This window comes from Seriola dumerili, unplaced genomic scaffold, assembly GCF_002260705.1.
Source record: "Seriola dumerili isolate Sdu_G_001 unplaced genomic scaffold, Sdu_1.0 BDQW01003649.1, whole genome shotgun sequence".
Taxonomy (NCBI): Eukaryota; Metazoa; Chordata; class Actinopteri; order Carangiformes; family Carangidae; genus Seriola; species Seriola dumerili.
The window spans coordinates 288852-310710 of record NW_019177904.1 but is presented as its reverse complement, the minus strand read 5'-3'; the positions used below and the strand labels follow the sequence as shown (position 1 = coordinate 310710).

General features: G+C 39.9%; 2 protein-coding genes across 2 annotated transcripts; one reads left to right on the top strand and one right to left on the bottom strand.

Annotated features, from left to right (window-relative positions):
* Nucleotides 1–248: 248 nt before the first annotated feature.
* polm (DNA polymerase mu) lies at nucleotides 249–8195 on the bottom strand. Its single transcript, XM_022769561.1, has 11 exons — nucleotides 7722–8195; nucleotides 6755–6932; nucleotides 5463–5561; nucleotides 5180–5350; nucleotides 5006–5077; nucleotides 3488–3608; nucleotides 3267–3399; nucleotides 2581–2683; nucleotides 2021–2401; nucleotides 1853–1936; nucleotides 249–701 (listed from the first exon to the last, which is right to left on the bottom strand). The coding sequence occupies exons 1-11, from the start codon at nucleotides 7898–7900 to the stop codon at nucleotides 615–617; spliced, it is 1608 nt and encodes a 535-aa protein (XP_022625282.1). The 5' UTR covers nucleotides 7901–8195; the 3' UTR covers nucleotides 249–614.
* Nucleotides 8196–12073: 3878 nt separating this feature from the next.
* Nucleotides 12074–21851, top strand: LOC111239659 (N-acetylglucosamine-6-sulfatase-like). The gene is made up of 13 exons (XM_022769550.1): nucleotides 12074–12380; nucleotides 13678–13737; nucleotides 14750–14953; nucleotides 16239–16304; nucleotides 16396–16494; nucleotides 18038–18205; nucleotides 18306–18388; nucleotides 19347–19465; nucleotides 19564–19667; nucleotides 19769–19870; nucleotides 19951–20061; nucleotides 20132–20242; nucleotides 20324–21851. Exons 1-13 carry the CDS (start codon nucleotides 12195–12197, stop codon nucleotides 20471–20473), a joined length of 1563 nt encoding a protein of 520 aa, XP_022625271.1. The 5' UTR covers nucleotides 12074–12194; the 3' UTR covers nucleotides 20474–21851.
* Nucleotides 21852–21859: the final 8 nt, after the last annotated feature.

Here is a 21859-nt window from a genome sequence, read left to right as displayed (position 1 = left end):
TTATCCAGTTTTAAGCCACATTTCCACAATGCCATTTTTACATTTAGGTCGTTTTCAACTCTGTATTTTAACCGGATGAAGGATTTTAGTCAGCGGACGTTATCAGAGAAAAAAGCTGAGCCAAGAAGACAACAACTCCCAAGATCCCACGCTGCTACCCAACGTGTCTTGTTAGAGAAATGTACATGTGCTGTGCGTTTGAAGCTCGATTCATCCACATTTTATTATAAAATACAATCATGGCACAAACAGATTGTAGAGTTCAGCAGGTTAAAACAAACACCTTCTGACAGGAGCTCGTATTTCAGAGGTAAAAGTAAATTCACAACATTTATGATCTCGGTAGACACCGACGCTCGGCTGTCAGTTCATTAGGAACACCAAGCTAAAACTAAAGCAGCAGTCCTGCAGTAAATTCTCCTTCATGACGGTTCTTACTGTTTCAGAGACGTGTTTAAACTCATGTATCTGTTACTCAAACTTCCTGGATGCTGTTTAATTGTCTCACGTTACCTGCAACAACACGCCACCGGGCTGCGTTAACCCTTCCTCCTCCAGGTGATAACTCTCACGTTACTCCAGCAGAAGCAGCAGCAGCTCGTCATCAGGTCTCTTCAGGCGTTTCTCTCCGACGGCGGGACGAACTCCAGCCCGAGGTGAGCAAAGATCTCCTGCTCTGACGTCGCTCTCAGATACCTGCTCTGAGAAACACAACCACAGAGCAGCTGTAAAATGGACTGAACCAAATATTCAATTTGATTTAATCTCTGCATCATCTCCGAACGCTGACGAGACAAAGCGTGTTTTTATTCTCCAGAACCAATAATAATAAAGTTCATTCAAACACTTAATGAGACTGAAAATCAAAACAGTCTAATCTTACACAGATCTGCTGATTTGACCCGACAGCACATGAAGCGTCAGGCTCAGAAAATAAAGATAAAAACGTGTTTATTTCTTTCTGAGGAGTCGACGTCATGTCTGACCTGACGATGGAGAGCACGTCCTTTATTCTGAAGCTGCTCAGCCACTTAGAAATGAAAGAATTACAAAGGACTTTAAAGGTCTGTGATTGTCTCTGAGGCTGTTTGTGTGTTTATGTTTGTTTGTTTTTTTCTCAGTCAGACTTCCTGTTTAAATAAAGGTTATATAAAGTCAGGTTTCAGTAAATAAATAAAAAATGTGGACCAGATTTCAGGATCTGACCCCAGTTCACCTTGTGTGAAACCGTTCGCTCATGGTTGAATTAGAAAGTTATTAAATGTAAAATAGAAACTGCAACTCCAAAACATTTGTCTTTCTTGAAGAGAAGACACACCTGAAAAGTCAGGCATACATGAAACGACAGGAAACAGGAAGTAGATTGTCTCCTCTGCAGGTGATTATACCACGAACGAGGAACAGCAGAGACAGTTGTAGCTCAAACAAAGAGTGTAACAACAGCTGCAAAGACAACAAGGTCAGTAACTCTGTCATTCATTCTCATGTTGTATTCACCACTGGTAGTCCAGGCTGATGAGAGCCAATCAGGAGAGACCATGGGTGTGACCTCATCGTTTTCAAAGGTCTCAGTTTCTGTCCATCCAGATACAACACCACCCCAGAGTTTTCAAAATAAAGCACAACCTCAGAGTTTTCAAAATAATACACAACCCCAGACTTTACAAAATAAAACACAACCCCAGAGTTTTCAAAATAAAACACAACCCAAGAGTCTTCAAAATAAAACTAGACTTGCAAACAAGTCGTGTGGACGGCAGGAGTAAACGAAGCAGAAGAGATGAGTTGTAAAACTAAGAAACCAACTGTGTGTAAATGAACCACCTCATCCTTATTTGATAAAAGTATTTACCTGTTTATTGTCATAGAGAGCGTGGCTGCTCAGAGACATGCTCTTCTCATGTCCCGCCCATCGTCGCAGCTCTCTCTCAAACAGCTGTGGAAAACGTCAAGCCAGCATGAACGTTAACACTGAGCGAGCTCGCCGTTAGAAGACGGAGGTCAGATATTAAGAGGTCACCTTGGATCCGGTCCAGCCCAGCAGAGCGAAAGCAAACTGGCTGATGGGAGAAACCACCAGGTCCACTCTCACAGCTCTCCACGGTCTGTGTCCGGCAGGTTTTGTCTCCTCCGGTCCTCCGTCCTCACCAGACACGAGGAGTCTCTGTTCGCCTCCGCGGATCTGACTCCGAGAGTCCGAGTCCCCGAGACTGCCCGTGTTCGCCGCCGCTGTGTTTCCTGTCGGTGTCCCCGGGTGTCCTGTTCCTCGTCCCTCGTCCTCGTGCAGTTTAAAGATGGAGAAGCACCTCTCAAAGCGGTCCATGTTGGAGGCGGGACGAGCAGGGCCGTCCTTAGACTCCAGGTAAGAGTTTCTGGTGGTTTTCTGGTACAACAGGAAACCCTGCAGAGACAGAGAGACTCTTCATCTCGTCTCATGTGATCAGTTCGGGATTAAAATCAGACTGAATCCGTCAAATAAACAGCATCAAATCAAGAGTTTCTCCTCAAACTGAGAAGACGCTGCAGTCAGAAGGTGATGAAAACACTCACACTGACTGACGCAGCAGGCCGTGACCTTACCTGTGACTCCAGCCAGGACACCACTTTAGACATGAGTCCGTCCTCTCTGCCTTCCTCCGGGTGGGTGATCAGGAAGTCAACGTCGTGGCCGGTCGGCTTCCCTCTGAAAAACAGAGTTTCTATTGAACAGCTGAAGTTTCTTCTGACGACATCCTCCGTGTCACTTCTCATACAGACGCAGGACTCTCCTGGAGGATGTAACCATGCTGCAGGTTTACGTTTCCACCACCGGTGTGGTGTTTCCTGCTGAAATGCACCTTGGGAGTCGTAGTTAAGTTTTTTACGTGTGTCCAACTGTGCGGTCATGTGACACGAGTCGAGTTTTCATCCAAGTTCAGTGCAAATTTTAAGAGAATTTCAAGAAAATTCGCAAAAGAAAATGCAATTTGATCCACAGTTTCATGGTTTCAAGATACTTTTATTCCAATATCTTTAAGAGAATGTAAATAATTAAATGAAAACAAGTAACTCTAATACGTTACAGATTTTCATCACAGCTTCAAACAGTAGAAGTCACATGTCGACCCTGTGGTGCGAAGCCTGCACGCTTAACTCCAAACCACAAAACTGTTTATCTAAGAAGACGTTAACGTTTAAAACCTCATCAGAATGACACTGACACTGACCTGATGTGTGTGTGTGTGTGTGTGTGTGCGTGCGTGTGTGTGTGTGTGTGTGTGTGTTACCTCCTGAATCCTCCGGTCAGAGTGACCTGAGCTCCTGGTGACACAGAAACGACGGCTCTCTCCACGACCTCTGCGATGGCGTCGGCCTCCGCCTTGGCGACAGGCTGGTTGAGGTCGTCGTAGTGCTGCAGACCTGAGGGACGGCAGCGCGTGTGTCCAATCACAGAGACAAACTACATGAAATATAACGAATCTACACAGGAAAACGCCCGGACACACACCTGCCTGTTGCGCTCGGTTGAGTGTGTGTCCTGAGTCCTGCAGCTGCTGCAGAGTGTGTATCCTCTCTCTGATCCATCGCTCCGCTGTTTTTGGTCCGACTCCAAAAACACCTGTTAACACCTGAAACACAGATTAGATTTAAGAGGATCTGGATCCTCTTTATACAACATTATACGAGTCTACACGCTGCTGTTAATGAAGATTAGAAGAGAGATTTTACTCTATTTACTTGTTTAGTTCATGTTTAGTTTAGTTTATATTTAATTATCCCTTTTCTCTATTTCTTATCATTATTATACAGTTCTGAGGTACTTAGTTTCTTGAATATTTCCATGTTGTGCTGCTTTATATTTCTATTCATAAAAACTTCTACATTTCAGAGGGAAATATTCTTCTTCTTCTTACTGCACTAGATTTATCTGATGCTTTAAATACACACTCCTTCGCTGATTCAGAAACAAACAACAAAACAAAACATGATCAACAAATCATTTACAATGTGTTATTGGTGACGACAAGATGAGACTTTATTGATCCCAGGCTGCACCTGCAGTACATGTAGGAGTAACAACCAGCCCCTCCTCTGCAGGGTGGAGGAGGATATTGAAGGTGCGACAGTGTGGTTCACTGATGTGTTTTTATTTCCTCTTTATTTCCTTATTTTATCGATGGTTTTGTTCTTTTCATGGGATTTATTCACAATAATGATCCTTTAATGCGACTCAACACAAGTCAGTGCTTGAGCAGAGCCACTAGGTGGAGCTAAAGAGAAAACAAGAGGCACAAACAACTCGTCTGTTCAATGAAAATATAATAATTTAGCTTTAATATAATTCAGCAGATAAGTAAAAACTCAAATCAGAATTTCTTGGATTATTAAGCTTGTTTAATTTCTGACACATCCTGTGTTTAAGATGCTGCAGCTGAGTGACGGATCAGAGGTTGGTTGTTGTTTCCTTTTCATCCTTTAAATGAAGCTACACAGACGACAGAAATGAGGTCCCTGAGTTTTGTGGTACTTTATCTCTTTTCTGTCTTTTGAAGCGACAGATATTTGGTTAAAATATTGTTAATGGAAAGTAAAACGTGAGGGATTGAGGGGCGGAGGCAACGCTGACGAAGGACCAGTGGCTAATAACTGTTGATGAAATAATGACACATCAACAAGAAGAGAAACTTATACAAACAAATAAATCCATCATCAGGAACCAAAGAGTCTTGATTTCTTCTTTGTCTGTTACTGTCAGTGTTTAATGTTGCACGTCTTCAGAAGAAACTGAAGCTGTGTTTGCTTTTGACCAATGAATGAAGAGAAGTTCACATTAAGATTTTTTCCTTGTCTTGTTTTCAGAGCATGAGGAGGTAAAATTAAACCATTAAACAAGACTTTTTTTTATCTTGTGTCTTTAATTACCTTCGGATTTTTCTTAAAACCCCTCAGAGGCTGGAAATCACTGTGGTAGATCATAGATTTGATACTGCTGCGTTTAAGTTTACGGGAAAAGCAGCTGACAAACCTTCAGTGCTTTATATCGCTCAGACTGCTTCGTAGATTCGACCTCAGCTGATGCTCCAGTCTCCAAAATGTCCTGCAGGAACAGAGGATGAAAAACAGGATTATCATCATCATCATTATTATTATTATTATTAGATCTAAAGAAGGTCAGAGAGACGCACTTCACTCCCCTCACCTTGATGACTCTCAGTGAGTGTTCTCCGAGACAGGGCAGCCCTCTGAGCTGCGTCACGCCCGTCACCGCTCGGGGCAGAGCCTTCAGCACGGCGGCGGCTCGACGGAACGCGACGCCTCGTCCCTCCTGGTCACTGAGCTCAGCGTTTTCAGCCAGGAGCGACAGAGCGTCCTGAGACCGAGAATCATTTATACAAGAGACGTTTCTTTATCAGCTGACGTCAGAGCTGCAGGTGAGAAACATGAGGTCTGTTTATTGGGGGGGGGGGGGGGGGGGGACATACAGTGAGGATGGTGTTGTGGTTCTCCAGGGTGGTTCTTCTCTGACAGGCGTAGCTGGGCACGCAGAACACCACCACCTCAGCTTCATCCGTCCGCTGCTCCTGTGATTCAACAGTCGTACAATTACTGCTGAAAACCAAGAGCTAGAGGCATTATGTGTAATTCACATGCAGCTTTTCTTTTCTTTTCTCTGCGGTGAAAAAAGAAACAAGAACAAAGCTGCCACGGTTTTTGTTTGCAGTCCTTGTCACTGGTTAATTTGACAGGAACAGTCCACATTAATAAACATCACTGTAAATGTGCCAGAGGATGTTTTTCATCTCTGGACTCATGAATATAAGAATTTTAAATTAAAATGAGAGAGGCAGTGAGTTCAGTTATAAACATTCAGAGCAACAATAAAAAGAGAAGAGAATATTAATGTTGCTTAAAAAAAACATCAGACAAGACACTAATTTAATAAAACATGTAACGCAGAAGCACATAACTCAAGACGTAAATAAAATAATATCAATGAATAGTATAGTAGTGATAATAATAAAGAATATTAATGTTAATAAAAATGTAAATTGAATAAGAAATTATTAGATACTAACTGCAAGCATAAAATATATAAATCACTCTAAACAAAGCCACAATTAAAGACTGATTATTTAATGTTAATTAACCTTTTCATAAATGAGCTGTAATTAAACTGTGTGTTCAGTTCTCTCTTCTTGTGCAGGACCTTTTTCTCAGTGGGATATTAAAGTGTCTCCTCCTGCTGCACCTCTTGTAAACTGGTCTCCAGTTGTTCTTATATTTGACAAAGCAGAAGTCAAACCATTTATAATCTGACATGTGAGAAACATTTACGTATGATTACTGACGTCCTACATTCTCCTGATCAAATGATTCCTCTGACGCAACAGCAGCAGAATATTTCTATCCTGCTCCAGTTTAGTTTTCTTCTCTAGTCCCACATTTATTTATTATAAATGTCAAACACTGTCTTTCATTTCAACTGGAGATTTTAAGGATTTCACACAAATAAAACAAAATTTTATTTTAAAGCAAAATCACACATATTTTTGCAAATGTAAGAGAAATCCAAGTCTCTGATTGGCTATTTACTGCTCTAAGCATACATGTGAACTTACAGGTTGTTCCTGTGCGTCACTTTAAATATGTGTAAGAACAGTTGATAAATGTCTCTTATTCTTCACAAGTGTAAGTCTAGTATATGAGCCTCGATTTCCCACAATCCTCAGGCTCAGAGAAGCAATGGTATTTAGTTGTTGGGAGTAAAACGCACCTGTAGTTTATGTGTGTCCAGGATCTGGACAGGAAGTCCTGCTCTCATGCTCTCTGTGTACCAGCTGATGTCCAGGAGGTGAACCGGGGTCCGGCCTTGACCCCTGCCCTGAGAGTCCAGCCACGTCCTGACCTCGAGCCCCGAGTTGTTTTCAGAAACAACGTGTGTGACGCTTTCACTGTGAACACAACACCTGATGTAACGCACAGGCTGACGAGCTTCCTGATGAACGTAGTTACAATTTTAATTGTCAGTTAATCTTATAAGTGTTTTTTTATCAAAGAGTAATGTCGAACATTTAATTATGAGGATTTTCTGTTTTTCTCTGTTGTATATCAGTGTAAATTTAACATCTTCGAGTTTTAGACGAAAAAAGAGATTTCACTTCTGTGTCTGACACTGAGGGAATAAGACGTGATCTGTGAAAGACATAAAATAAAATACTCTTTTCTCCTCTTTTTTTTAATTGAACAAAAACATGAGATAAATAACAGAAGATAAAACATAAACATAAACCAACACACTAGGTCACACTAAACAAACCAAATAATGAACTCTAACACATAACATTACAACATCAATCAGGCTCGACAACCTGAATAAGATATTAAAGAAAAACTGAATAAATAAAACAAAGCAAAACAAAGGTAAAACATTTCAGATTCTGCATTACATACTTATATAGTTAATTCTGTAGCTAGTGGAGCACAAATTAAGGATCTTATTCCAAGATAGTATTAGTACCTTTATTAAATGCCTCATTTTATGAATCTAGATGTTATAACGAATTATAAATGTGTGGCCTTACAGAAGGTGTTTGTTTTGTTAATCACCATATATTAGCTTATTCTCCTTTTTGTGTTTTCTTGCCTCTGTAGTATTTTCATTTAAGTTTCTTCTGAGTTATTTACCTGTAACTTTACTTTTGTGCTGCTGTGACACATGATGAAAGTTGAACTCCTCTTACCTGAACACCTCCTCCACTTGAAATCCTTTCCTCCGACCGAGCTGAGAGAGGAAAGCTCGTCGACTCGCTCCCATCTTTCTCTCCAGCAGGAATAAAACGACCTGAGGGAACTTGTTTGGTGCTTCAGGATCATTGTTCCCGACATTAGAGGAGACTTTTCTTCTCTTTAATGGCACCATGGTTCACTCTGCGGTTAAATGAAGCTACAAACACGTTACATCCATGTTTGGGTTTTGTTTTTTTGGCTAATTTTGACATTAGCCCCATTCAATCCTCTCATGCATTAAACTTCTGTTGCTAGCTTGTTAACTTCTGTGTTGCTAGCTTGTTTTAATGACGTCCGTTAACATCAAAATATAATTATTAACCATTAAATGTTACGACCGACTTCAGTTCAGGTGTTCACCGGGACTGTCTTTATTTTCTGAGGTAGGTTAGTGACACAAAAAGCAGCAAACTTCTGTGCAAAAGTGCAACCGGATGCAGCTGTGTGGTAGACGCCGACACCGGGAGCACGTGAGCAAAAATAATTCCGACTGGAAACAGTCACTATGAGTCCAGACTGCCCGGTATGGAAGCTCATCTGTGTCAAAATAATAAAATAAAATAAAATAGAATTGAATAGAATAGAATAGAATAAATATGTTTAAGAATAAATAAAATAAAAATAATTATGTATGTCATTCAAAAACAACAAATTACAATCAAACAAAAACACAGAAATGATCAAACACAGGAATCAAATAAACAGAGATAAATAAAAAATTTAAGTAAATTAATAAAAGCACAGAATATTTTGATAAAATTATTGCACAGACAACAAATAAAATACAAACAAATAAAAGCCAGAGTGTGGCCATGGTTGTCTTCAGGATGACAATTAAGAGACTGAAGTAAAAAGATGGAATTTTTGATTGTATTTTTTGACCTTGACTTATTATTATCTCATAATTTTGGCATAGTATGTCATAATCTTTATGTAATACCTCATCATTTTGTCTCATGTCTCTCATGTCATAATTCTTATTTAATATCTCAAGACTTCTTTTGTGGCAAGTAAAAAATTTGAATTATTTCTAACTTTTGAATTTACTAGAGGCTAATATTATTTTTCTTTATTATAATTTTACTCTGCAACTCAAAATTTTGTCTCATCATCTCATAATTCTGAATTGCTGTCTCATAAATCTTACTTTTACCATCACTACTTTTATTTTTATGGGTCACCTGATAAATCTGAGTGATCCAGAAATGAATACTACGTGAGGAAAGTTTGGATACACAGAAAGAAAGTTAAGTAAATGACAGAGTTTTTGAGGGGAAGTCACTGTTTGGCAGAACTGCTAACAACAAGGAGCCCCAACAAGACACTTTTTGTCCCCACTGGTTTAATCTTTAATAATGCATAGATTTATATAAACTTCCAAGGGAAATTTTTAGCGAATCTGTAATCTTGGAATCTGTAAAGTAACTTCAGCTGTCAAGTGAATGTAATTGAGGAAAAACTACAATATTTCATGGTGGAGTAGAAGTAGAAAATGCCTCAAAATGCTAAAGTTCAGTAAATATACTTAGGCTACTTATTATCACTGAATGTGGCTGGTAAATCTTCCACTATAATCCCATCACAGGTGCAGATGATGAGGATGAGGAAATGTCTGATATCTACAATAACCTCCATCATCTCTGAGTCTACTATCATCCCAGCAGAACACCTTCACCTGTCGCCTCATTTCACAGTTTGACAAGCAGCAGTGAGGCATGACCGAGCTCACTGACTGCTACGTGACTGTTCAACAGCTGCAGAAGAACTTTGAGCTGCAGAGCTTGTTGAGACATAATTGGAAATGTATGGATCATGTAATTCTCCCTTTTCTTCATTATAGTGTCAAACCTGAGTCATCATCACTGCACAATATGTCAGTGTACACTGATCTCCTAACAGTAATGTAAAGTGGTTACAACATGGTGAACCGATCTACGTGTATTCACTCGGTCTACTGGGTCCATACAATCTCAAGTTACAGTCAGTTACAAGATGAGCCTGAAGTTACTGACGTCACCAGCTGTACAACAGGCGAGAGCAACAGACACAATCCTAGTAACCGCTAAAACGTCTACAATATTAAGCATGTGCTAATATTTAATTGATTGACACTTAATTTTATTATTAGGAAAAAGTTTCTCTGCAGAAACTTTAGTGGATTCACTTTATTGACAGTGTTTGATCATAATAATTTAGGAAAAATCTGTAAAATAACAGTTTTTCTCTGTAGAAATATTAATGAAACTTTCTGCAAATTTATTGTTTTTACACTTTATTTGAATTAGGATATTTTACTTTAATTTTACAGTTTTTGTCTAGCACAGAGGGGTCAGGGTGACTCCGGGCTTTTCCTGCAGAAATATCTCAGAAAGAGACACATAATATCTACAGAGATGCGAAACCAGCACAGGTAGACTCTTGAGCTGTGTCTGAAATCACCCACTTGTCTGTAGTGGACAGTAAATTGAGACTTAGACAGCTTGAGTCACACAGGGTGATTTTTCCATCTGTGAAATGTGATGTTTTGTGCAGTTTTTCTAAGCCATTGTAGTATTTTTTAGGGTATTATTGATAAATTATTGAAAAATCTGTGGATAAATTTCTACAATCAGAAATCAAACACTCAAATAAAACGAGAAACGGTAAATTTAGTGCACTTTTTATAGATAGATATAGATGGATATAGTGATTTGGGACACAGCTCTAGTCTTGTTTATTTTTACAGCTCTCAGGCCCACCAGTACAAGGGAAGTGCTCAAAGATTGGGTTGATTAGATATCAAGAAATCTCTCCTTCAAATAGGACGGTGCTGTGAGAGATAAGTACTTGAAGAAGAGCCACGTGGTCCACACAGTGAAGAAACTGTTAACCTTCTCTGGCACAAAGTGTTCTCCAGAGCAGTGGTTCTCAAAGTGGGGTGCAGGGACCCCCAAGGGTCCTTGGAGGGGTTCCTGAGGGTCCCCAGCAAAAAGATGAATCATTTATTTTCATTTTTATTCCATCCATAAGTAACACGATGACAGAATGTGTGAATATTTTGGTCGTGGGTTTCAAACACTTTCTGTAATAAAACATCTAAAAGACAAAATCTTATCGGGGGGGGGGGGGGGGGGGGGGAAAAGGGGGGGGGGTCTAATTTGTGTCAGTTTAGGTCCTTGATGTGAAAAAGGTTTGAGAAAACGGACACATTAATGATGCGTCACTGCCTCTTCTTCGTTGGTAAGTTGATCATTACAAACTCGTTGTTTGTTTTTTTAAACCCACAAAACTATTTTAAATTCTTCTTCTTTGTGTTTTGCCATTAAATCTGCTGTGTCCTTATGTATTGTGTAAACATTTTCAAGAATATTGTATAAAATTTACTCAAGAAGTAGCTTATGTTTATATTTAGAAGAAGAACATTAGTTATATTAGTACTCTGCTGTCAAAACTGCTAATGTCCAACATTAAACCTTAAATTACTATAACTATAACTCTGACGCTGCTTGAGGGAAATTGGTGAAAAAACACACCAAAGATTTATGTTCATATATGATTGAGGTAATTTAGAGACTGTGTTTTCACTGCACCGTTTGCCCACCAGAGAGCACTAACAAGTTTATAAATCAACTGTAAAATATCCAATTCAACAACATACAGTATCTCAATCACAATTCAATTAAATTCACTTCAATAAGTGAATTTAAGGATTCCTCATCCTCATGTGCTTTTGTAAAAAACGAATTACGTTTTTAATAACAACTTTATACTCCATATATGTAGTTTAGATTTTTATATTTAATAGATTTAATCATTTCTATTATTTTTTCTTTCTTTTTATATCAGATTCAATATGATATAATGTAATATAATATTACAATATTAAATATTAATATTAAATACTATAACTAAACAATCTTGCAGTAATAATATATATAATATTAATAATTATCAATTCATGATGTATTACTATTAACTCATACTATTTGTATTGGTTTTACATATAATTATATATTAATGTAGACATATTATATTATATTATATTATATTATATTATATTATATTATATTATATTATATTATATTATATTATATTATTAGATAAATCAACTATGCATATTATTAAATGGGATTATAGTAACCATAGTAACTTAATATCCATTTCCTTTATATTTAACGTCATGTATTTTCAGTGAAGTTGTATAAAGTCCAAGCTGAACAACGTGTTCTCGGTCCTCACTCCTCCCACTCAGTCTGATCATATGACCGACACTTGACTCCACTTCCTCAAACTCTAAAGCTTGCAGTGTGTTTGTCCAGCCTGAACACACACGCGCTCTCACGCACCCTCCCCCCCCCCTCCCCGACCAGGAAACGAAACAGAGCCTCGGTTGAAACACGGACAGTCGTCAGTGTTTGGAGCAGCAGGTCCGGAGCTGCGGGGTCCTGATGGCGGGTCTGAGGAGCGGAGCCGGAGCGACGACACGCCGGCAGAGAGGACAGCACGCAGCCCTCACTCTCCTGACGCTGCTGTGGCCGCTGCTCACCTGCTGCGTCAGGTGTGCGGACAGCGTGAAACCCAGCAACATCATACTGATCCTCGCCGACGACCAGGACGTTCAGCTGGGGGGGATGGTGAGTCCACTCTTTAGTATAAATCACATGAACTGATCCCAAAGACACTAGTTCACTTTCCAAGCTCCTACCTGTAGCACACACTCATGAGTGTGTTTATGGTGAGTTTACGGTCACATAGAATTAAATGTACAGTCACCTTATCATCCATAAAATATAGAAACAGAAGCTTTAAGTTGGACAGTGGAAGGAGAGTTAACTAATATTGCTTTATGTCTTTACATAATTCAAAATAATATAATGTGGAAAATGACTGAATGAAGTAAGTAGAAGTAAAATACATCAAATTAAATAAAAAATAAGCATCAAAAAGGATAAAAAATGTTCTCTTATAATGTTTGTGTTCTCAGCCAGTGGTGGGAGAAGTATTAAGATGTTTTACACAAGTAAAAGTAGCAATAGTACACGATAAAAATACTACATTAAAAGTAAAGACCCATATTAAATAAAAGAAAATAAGTATTTGCAGTAAAACATACTGCATCATACAAAATGGGCCCATTCACTGTGTCATATTTGTCATATTGTTTGAATAGTATTACTTACGTATAAGCATTATTTCAATATTGTCATTGAGTTGTAAGAATCAAAAGTATAAAATAGTGCAAAATAGAGATACTCACGTAAAGTACAAGTACCTGAAATCTGTACTTAAGTAAATGTACTCAGTTACTTCCCACCACTGCTGTCAGCTGAGCAGAGTCATTGGAAACTGTAACTGACCCCTTTCAGTATTTCCCTGATGATTAATTTCTCTATTAATTAATCAATTTTGTATTAAATAGTGGAAAATGACCATTGCAGTTTTTCAGACTCCAAGATGATGTTTTCAAATAGTTTATTTTGTCCGACCAGCTGTGAAAAAAACGATCAGTTTTCTGTAAATCTTCAGCTCTGAGCAGCTGGAACCAGAAATATTTTTGCATTTTTGCTTGAAAAAAACCCACTGAAACAATGAATCAAAGGAGCACCAGATTCATTTTTTGACTAATCAGATCTAGACCACACACTGGCAGATTAATTGACAATGAAAATAGTTGTTCGTTGCGGCTGCTGTGACTGGCTCGTTTGAGGGAGGTCGACACGGGAACAATACACTTTATTTATTGAGGTTAACTGAGTGTAAGAAAAGTCTGATGTCAGGAGTCAGTGGGGAAGTATAGACCCTCAACTTCTATTAATCAGTCGATCCGAGAGCGACTCATTTGAAAACTGTGATAGGGAATTTGTTTTGTGCTTGTGTTTTCTTGGTTTGAATGTTGGTCTCCACGTGTCTCTTCTTGTTTCTGTTCGTCAGACCCCGATGAAGAAAACGAAAGCTTTAATAGGAGAAGCAGGAGCAACGTTTGTGAACGCTGTGAGTACATGCACCAACTGTAAGAACAACTTTGAGGCACATTTTCTGCTGCTTTATGCTTCTCCACTACATTTCCCCACTGTGGGACTAATAAAGCGTTATCTTATCTTATCTTATTTCAGACGGAAGTATTGTGAAGTACTTTTACTCCACTACTTCTGTCTGCCAGCTGTGATTACTTGTTGTTTGTCAGCCTTTTTGGCTCGTGACTCTTCAGTGTCTAGTTTGAGACACATTTCTAAACCCAGAGCGTTCACATTTACACATGGATCTAATTTTTACATGCAACACAAGCCAAACAATCCGGCGCATGTTGAACAGGGCACTGAGAGCTCTTAGCAGCTCCACCACACACACAGTTCTTCTCACATGGTTTCATTTAGGTGAATATTTAAGGCCCAAATAAGTCAAATTTTCCAAATACTAAGTCAGAATTGTGAAATACTTCAGTAAAAAGAGAGATAGTACGTCAACATGTAGAAATATCCAAACCAAAATGTACGAGATCAAAGATACTGACTGAAAAGTCAAAATTATGAGACAATGAGTAAAAATTCTGGCTCACTGTCTCATAATTCTGATTCACTATCAGTACTTTTATTTATTTTCTATCATGGCTCACTTTTTTTTTTGCCTTATATTTATTTATTTATGTTTATTTCTTTGTACAAAAAAAAAAGTCGATAAAAGCAGCTCAACATGAAGCAACAGTAAAATGCTGCTGAAGCATCAACGACTAATGAGTATTTACACCTTTGATTTTTCAAGTATCACTTTACTTTGGATACTTTAAGTGTTAAAAGTAAAAGAGTATTTTTATGTTGTTGTGCTGCTGCTTTTGCTCGAGGATCTGAGCACTGCACTCACCTGATTACATGTGTTAAAATGTTGAAACTGGATGAGTTACACATCCTCCTTTGCTGTCATGTTTCTTTCATCATTTCTTTCTCCCTCCTCTGTTCTCCTGTTGTCGTCTTCCTCTTATCGCCGCTCTCGCTTCCTCCTCCTGAAGTTTACAGTCACGCCACTGTGCTGCCCGAGCAGGAGCAGCATACTGACGGGTCGGTACCCCCACAACCACGAGGTGAGGAACAACTCCCTGTCCGGGAACTGCTCCAGCCCCCTGTGGCAGAAAGGTCCCGAGTCCGAGGCCTTCTCCGTCTACCTCAACAAACAGAAGTACCAGACGTTCTTCGCTGGGAAATACCTGAACCAGGTCTGAACACGCGTCACTTCACTCCATCTGTTTCTAGGAAAAGTTCTGGTTTGACATGAAGCTGCTGATTCAAGTAGAAACTCAAATCGAAGATGAATTTACAGCAGTTTTTTCTCTGATTCAAACTTTCATCACATCCTGTTTTGTTTCTGAATAACAAAAGTTTTATTGTCATCATTATTAAAACTGCTGGTGAAATATTTTAACCTATGAATATTATTATATTACGTTGTAATCTGTGTAAATCATCCAGTCTTTGTCGAAAGTGTTGAGCTGATGGTGGCGCTAGAGGAAACGACGGGATTGCCAAAGTCAGTTGGAGTAGTTCACCCTCTGGGGAACATGAATGTCCAACGATATGCAGAAAAAATGCACAAAATTTCATCCGAGCTTTGAGATTTTTCATTCTGGACCTGCCTGACATTGATACTGTGCTGGTAATGATAATTAAATAAAAAGATGTTATAGGTCAGAGGCAGTGGGCGGAGTTTAAAAAAAAAAAAAAATCTTGCAACAGCACAAATAGACCTTTCCTCAGACCACTGAGGGCGGGGGTGTTTTAGCACCCTCAGCTGTCTTACTTCCTGCAGCTATGAGCTTCACACTTGAAGCTTTTTATCAAAATGATTTGGAGCCAGACTAGTGTCATGGCTCTGTGGGTGGAGAAATCGACCTCTCTGGACAGAACTGCTTTATTTTAAGGGTCCATAAAATCCAAAGTATTTACAAATAATCTCCTAAAAGAAATTTGCTCATGAAAACCTTATAATTTGATGTTAATTTTCCAACTAGAGCAGCACTCATTAGACTGTGTACCTCCACCCAGGACAAATAATCCTACACGTCTGTCTAGCTCTTAGAAAAATAAAAGGAAATATGTCCTCTGACTTTTCATCTAGCGCCATCATTAGCATGCTAACACACTAAACTATGACTGTGAACATGGTAAACATACATAATGCTTAGCGTCAGCATGTTAGCACACTCACATTAGCATTTAGCAGTACGTACAGCAGCAGAATGTTTTCTTCTTAGACTAATGTTATATCCTTTTGTAGTTACTGTATATCTGCTATATAGCTTTTAATGTTTTTTATTTCTGGTTTAGCTCTCCTAATTTTTTCGTCCTTCAGTGTTCACCAAGTTCAATTTGAGACTTTTAAAGACCTTTTTAATATCACATATAATCAAATTTAATTCCTGCTTCACTACACACCAAATTTGTACATGCTAACGTGCTAAACTAAGATGTTAAACATGATCTAACTGTCCCTTCTTCCATCAGTATGGGAAGAAAGAGGCAGGAGATGTCAGCCATATTCCTCCTGGCTGGGACCAGTGGCATGCATTGGTGAGTCTCACAAACACGCATGTAAACACAGCTGCTGCACATGCACACGTTATTTCTCCAGGTGTCACAACCTGTGCTGTTTGATTTGCAGGTGGGGAACTCGCAGTACTATAACTACACACTGTCAGTCAACGGCAATGAAGAAAAGCACGGAGACAGTTATGAAAAGGACTACCTGACAGACCTCATAGTGAGTAGTAATCACACTCTCGTCGAGTGCAGGGACTTCTGCTCGTACTGAGCCTGTGATCAGCAGTATTTCACATCTGCAGGGACATTTATGTAAGAATTTATGGGAAGAAAAGGGCTGTTCACCTCCAACATGTCTGAATCAGCTGCTGTCATATAAATATAAAACGGTCAGTAAGTCTTCTGTCGTCGGCCAGTCAGCACAGTGGAAAGTTAATCATCAACAATCAGACAGTGAATGAGAAATGGAAGAAAAGAAGTTGGTGCATGTTGTTTAGTTTCTATAGTTTTATATTTTCGAGTGTTTAAGTGAAGACTTTTAGCTTCTTTGTGTTGGGTTGTGTGAACTCTTCTGTTTCATGGTTCCATGCAACTGCTGCACGTCGTCATCCTCATCAGGTGACACATGAGTGTGACTACTCAACCAGCTGCCAACGTATTCTGCTTTAAATATAGTTTATGAGAGTTGAACTTCCCCTTTTTCACCTGCACTGCCAGCTGTTAGCTGTTAGCTGTATCAGCAACAAAGACCGTAAAAAAACACACACTTCTTAAAGAGGTACTCCACTGATTGAGTGCAGGGGGACACTGTGGTGCTTTGAGCTAAATGCTAACCAGCTCATGCTAGCATGCTGATATTTAGCAGGTATAATGTTGAGACCATGCTGAGTTTACTGTGCTGATGTTTGCTAATTATTACTCAACACAGAACGGAGCTGGGGCTGATGGGAATGACATTAGTATTTCAAATATTTGGTCATAGACTGAAGTATTGGAAATGTTACGATTCATCCCGAGGGGGACATGAATGTACAGTACACACCAGATTTCATAGTAATCCAAGCAATAGTCAGGTGGTGCTTAAGAAGTCAAGTGGTCATTAAAGTGACCAGGATTCATCCTCTGGAGACCATGAATGTCTGTACAAAGATTTGTGCCATTACAACTTTCAGATATTGATTTCACAGGGAAAGACAAACTGTGAACTGACACAAAGTCAGAAGATCAGGTTATTAGGATTCATCCTCCAGGGACCATGAATGTACAAAGTTTTCATAGCAGCAAATTATATAAAAAGTTTTAATGCAAACCATAAAAGTAAAAACTCAGTCAGCGATGTGTCTTTACATCATATCATTAAATGCTTTAGGATGTTTAGTTCTATACGAAATCAAAATTGAAAAAAGAGAGAAAATAATAATAAGAATAAGAAGAAAAAAACAGCTAAAAAAGTCAAAACAAAATGAACAAATCTAGTTGGATGGACTTAGTGATGGTCATAATTTGAGTTGAGCTGATTAGCAGCCAAAGACAGATTTCACAGTGTGTGGGACTCACGTCTGCAGTAATAGCATGTGTTTAGCCCAGTGGTAATTACACATCCTGTGGTGATAATGACTCACAGATGCTGCGAGTGCACAACCCTCCGTGTTCCTGCAGCTATTTTCCTTTTACACACAAATCTGATCCTGGGTCTGTCAAACAAACATGCTGTTGTTTTCTCAGAGTTTCTGTTTCAACAGTTGATGTATTTTGCGTCGCAGGTGAACCGGTCTCTCCACTTCCTGGACGACAGGAGTCCGCAGCATCCCTTCTTCCTGATGCTGTCTCCTCCAGCTCCTCACTCCCCCTGGACGGCGGCACCTCGGTACCAGAAGGAGTTCAGCAACGTTAAAGCTCCTCGAGGCGGGAGCTTCGACAAACCAGGGAAGGTATGAACCAAGACGACGTCAAACATCATGAGGTTTAATTCCTGCTTTTAAAAAATTGTTTTTTTTTTTTTTTTTTTAAACAAATCTCTGTGTGTTTCAGGACAAACACTGGCTGCTGCGTCAACCCATCAACCCCATGCCAAACAGTTCGCTCACCTTCCTGGACAACGCTTACAGGAAACGGTACGTCTCATAAACAGCCCCCCTTTTCTTTAGCCGTGCTAGTGGCGAGGCTCTGTGGTGATGTACAGGTGTTCTCCAGGACCCCATGACATCACTGCTGGGTGTGGTCGCAGGTGAAACACGCCTGACACTTGGAACCAGAGAGGCAGTTTTTAAAGGATCAGTAATCAGATCAGATCCTCTCTCCTCAGCCTGCTGGTGCTGCAGCTCTGCCTTTTTATTGTATATTGTTATTGTATATATTATTTCTCTTTTATCTTATTTATTTTACATTCTGTTTCTTTTCTTATATTATTTCTTATCAAATTTTCCCCTTGTGCTGCTTTTCTTTTGTGCTGCTGAATTTGAATTTCCTCTGCGGGGGATCAAGAAAGGTTCATCTTATCTTATCTTATCTTATCTTATCTTATCTTATCTTAGCTTAGCTTAGCTTATCTTATCTTAGCTTAGCTTAGCTTAGCTTAGCTTAGCTTAGCTTAGCTTAGCTTAGCTTAGTTTAGCTTAGCTTAGCTGGCATTTAGCTTGGCATTTTCAGCCAGTGCTAACTGTGGCTGTCAGGGTCGTCGGCAGCTCACCATCAGGTGTCACTAATTCATGTTAATTCTCAGTCAAAGATCATCTGTTCCATTCTGCAACAACACTGCACAACTGCGAGTAGTAGAGTGTTTTGTGGTTCTGACAGCTGCAACAGAGTGAGACATCTTCTCTCTAGATGATCGTTTCAGGATGTAGCTTGTGGAAAATAAAGTGTCAGATTAAGTACACTAGCAGCTACTATTTTAATGTGCCATTTATAATCAGCATTTAGACTGTATAGACTCTTTATTAGAGTCAGACACCTGTTATAAAGGAAAACACTTCAGACTTCACATTTGAAATGAATTTGCATTAATTAGATTCAAATGGAAACTAAACACAAGTGAAAAAATAAACATGATGATGATCTTGTCTCCTGCAGGTGGCAGACCCTGTTATCAGTGGACGACATGGTGGAGACGCTGGTGAAGAAACTGGACAGTTTGAAGGAGCTGGACAACACCTACATCTTCTACACGTCAGACAACGGTTACCACACAGGTATGAGCGCGCTGCAGTTAAAGCCACGCCTCCTCTGGTCGACAGATGATGTAATACAGTGACCTCCTCTCTAATCACATGTCCTCACTGTGCTCCAGGTCAGTTCTCTCTGCCCATCGACAAGAGGCAGCTGTATGAGTTCGATATCAGGATCCCGCTCATGGTCCGAGGTCCTGGCATCAAACCAAACCAGACGCTGAAGGTCACGTTTCTTTTCTTTCCTCTTTACATGTAAATGTTGGTTTGGCTTGTGTTTGTTTTTTTTTAAATGTATTTAGATTTTATTTATTTTGACACCTTTAGGCTCCCGTATTGAACATTGACCTGGCTCCGACCATGCTGGACATATCCGGTCTCAACCTGTCCTCTGTGAATGTGGATGGCCAGTCTTTCCTCGGTCAGATGGTCAGCTTGTTTCTTCTTCAAACCTTTTCCCCACACGCTCACTTCATTTTCTGAACATTAACTGAGGTTTCTCCGTTCAGGCTCCTTCGCTGCGTAACAGCAGCGCTCGTCCCTTCTTCCTGGTTGAATACACCGGAGAGGGACACCCGACGACAGACCCCGCCTGTCCCAAATTAGGCCCTGGACTGTCTGTGAGTGCAGTGACATATTTCAGTCTGGTGACAAAACTAAGCTCTAACTTAAAACTTTCATTTTCTTCAGCAATGTTTCCCAGACTGTGTGTGTGAGGACGCCTACAACAACACCTACGCCTGCGTCAGGACCCTGGACAGCGAACACAACCTGCAGTACTGCGAGTTCGCAGACAGCGAGGTAGAAATATTTTAGAGACGCACACGTGCACATGAGTTATTTTGTGAAAACGGCTGTGAAGCTCCGTGTTTCTGTCCCCAGTCGTTCGTGGAGGTGTACAACCTGACGTCGGACCCCCACCAGCTGGAGAACATCGTGAAGAAGGTGGATCCCGCCGTCCTGCAGGCGATGAACCAGCGGCTCATCAAGCTGCAGTCCTGTGTGGGCGACAGCTGCCGTGACATCAAATGAGGAAGAGGAAACGCACCGCGGCGCCACAGAGGTTTTCACGTGCTCCTGAAGCTGCCAAACACTCACTTCAGTAACCTCACAGAGGAAGGCGGCGCTGGTTTGTTTGGTTTAGAGGCGACTTTTACCACAAGGCCTTTTTCACAGAAGACATTTTGACCCGTCTGTTGGAGGGAAAGTACAAGAATAAAAGTCGGTGTAGCTGCTTCAGTTTCAGGGTCATGGTGTTGTGCATGCTGGCTCACTGTCACACTGTCAGGACTCACTGGAACACTTCAACAGAACAGGAAGAGTCTGATATTCTGGGAAATATGCTTATCCGCTTTCTTGCTGAAGCTCAGTAATTAACCTGCGACTCCTCGTTAGTTTAATTTGTACAGAAATTTAAGTGTTAAATGGACACATCGCAGCTTTATGAGGGTTTATGTGTCGGACTGTTTCATGATTATTTTCCCGTCTATCAGCCAGAGAGTGATTAAGTGAATTTCCCAAATGATTTTCCTTGAATGTTTAAACACTTGTGCTTTCGTTTTCTGACAAGTCAAAATGTCTGCAGTGAAAAAGGCCTATTTTTTTTTTCCTGAGCTGTGCTCATGTATCACAACACACTTTCACAAGCTGTTATATTTCCTTTTAAGACACAGGAAACGTCTGATTGACGGCTGTCAGTGAATCCATGCTGGCTGATGTGTTTCTGTGGAGATGCTGCACTAAACTCACTGTTCTTTAAAATGTTCCTGAACATTTAATCAACCGCAGAGGCACAAAACGTCGCCAGTGTTTGTCAAATGTGAAGATTTAAAGTCTTACACAGCCAGAGATTCACTGGTACACTGCAGCGCTCTGTGATCCGCTCATCTCTTTAAAGGAATAGTCCCAACATTTTAGGAAATCTGCTTATTTGTCTTTCACACCACTCTCATGTCTTCCTGTTTCATTTACAGATGCCTCCAACAGCTGGGGAGTTGAGCACAGCACAGAGTTAACACAATCCACCGATTAACTCAGTCATTTACATCTTATGTCTTTTTCTTTTTTTTAATTTGTACAAAAACTGAAGAGTGAAAATGACACAGGCCACAATATGTGAGGGCCAGGAGTCTCCACTGGTGACCTGGCAAGAAAGAGCCTGATACAAACCTCCCTCTAAAACTGCAACTTCTCATTTTCATGTGAGATTTTTAAGAAATTAAACAAAGGTTTAGTTAATTAGTTAGTAAGCTTTAGAGCCAGTGTTCCTATTCTTTATGCTAAGCTAAGCTAACTGGCTCTGTCTACACGTTGTGTCAATCTTCTCTGACTTTGTGGCAGATTTCTTAAAATGTGGAACTCTTCCCTTCGAACCTGCAGCTCTATGTTTTAAACATGAAATCCTGCTCGTCATTTAGC

Bases quoted from the DNA above. Each gene is read 5' to 3' on its own strand.
- LOC111239659 (XM_022769550.1), top strand. From the start codon at position 12,195: ATGGCGGGTCTGAGGAGCGGAGCCGGAGCGACGACACGCCGGCAGAGA. The intron at 12,381-13,677 runs GTGAGTCCACTC...TCTGTTCGTCAG, and splicing joins ACGTTCAGCTGGGGGGGATG to ACCCCGATGAAGAAAACGAA. The intron at 16,495-18,037 runs GTGAGTAGTAAT...TTTGCGTCGCAG, and splicing joins ACTACCTGACAGACCTCATA to GTGAACCGGTCTCTCCACTT.
- polm (XM_022769561.1), bottom strand. From the start codon at position 7,900: ATGGTGCCATTAAAGAGAAGAAAAGTCTCCTCTAATGTCGGGAACAAT. The intron at 2,684-3,266 runs GTAACACACACA...TCTGTTTTTCAG, and splicing joins CTGACCGGAGGATTCAGGAG to AGGGAAGCCGACCGGCCACG. The intron at 2,402-2,580 runs GTAAGGTCACGG...CTGTCTCTGCAG, and splicing joins TGTCCTGGCTGGAGTCACAG to GGTTTCCTGTTGTACCAGAA.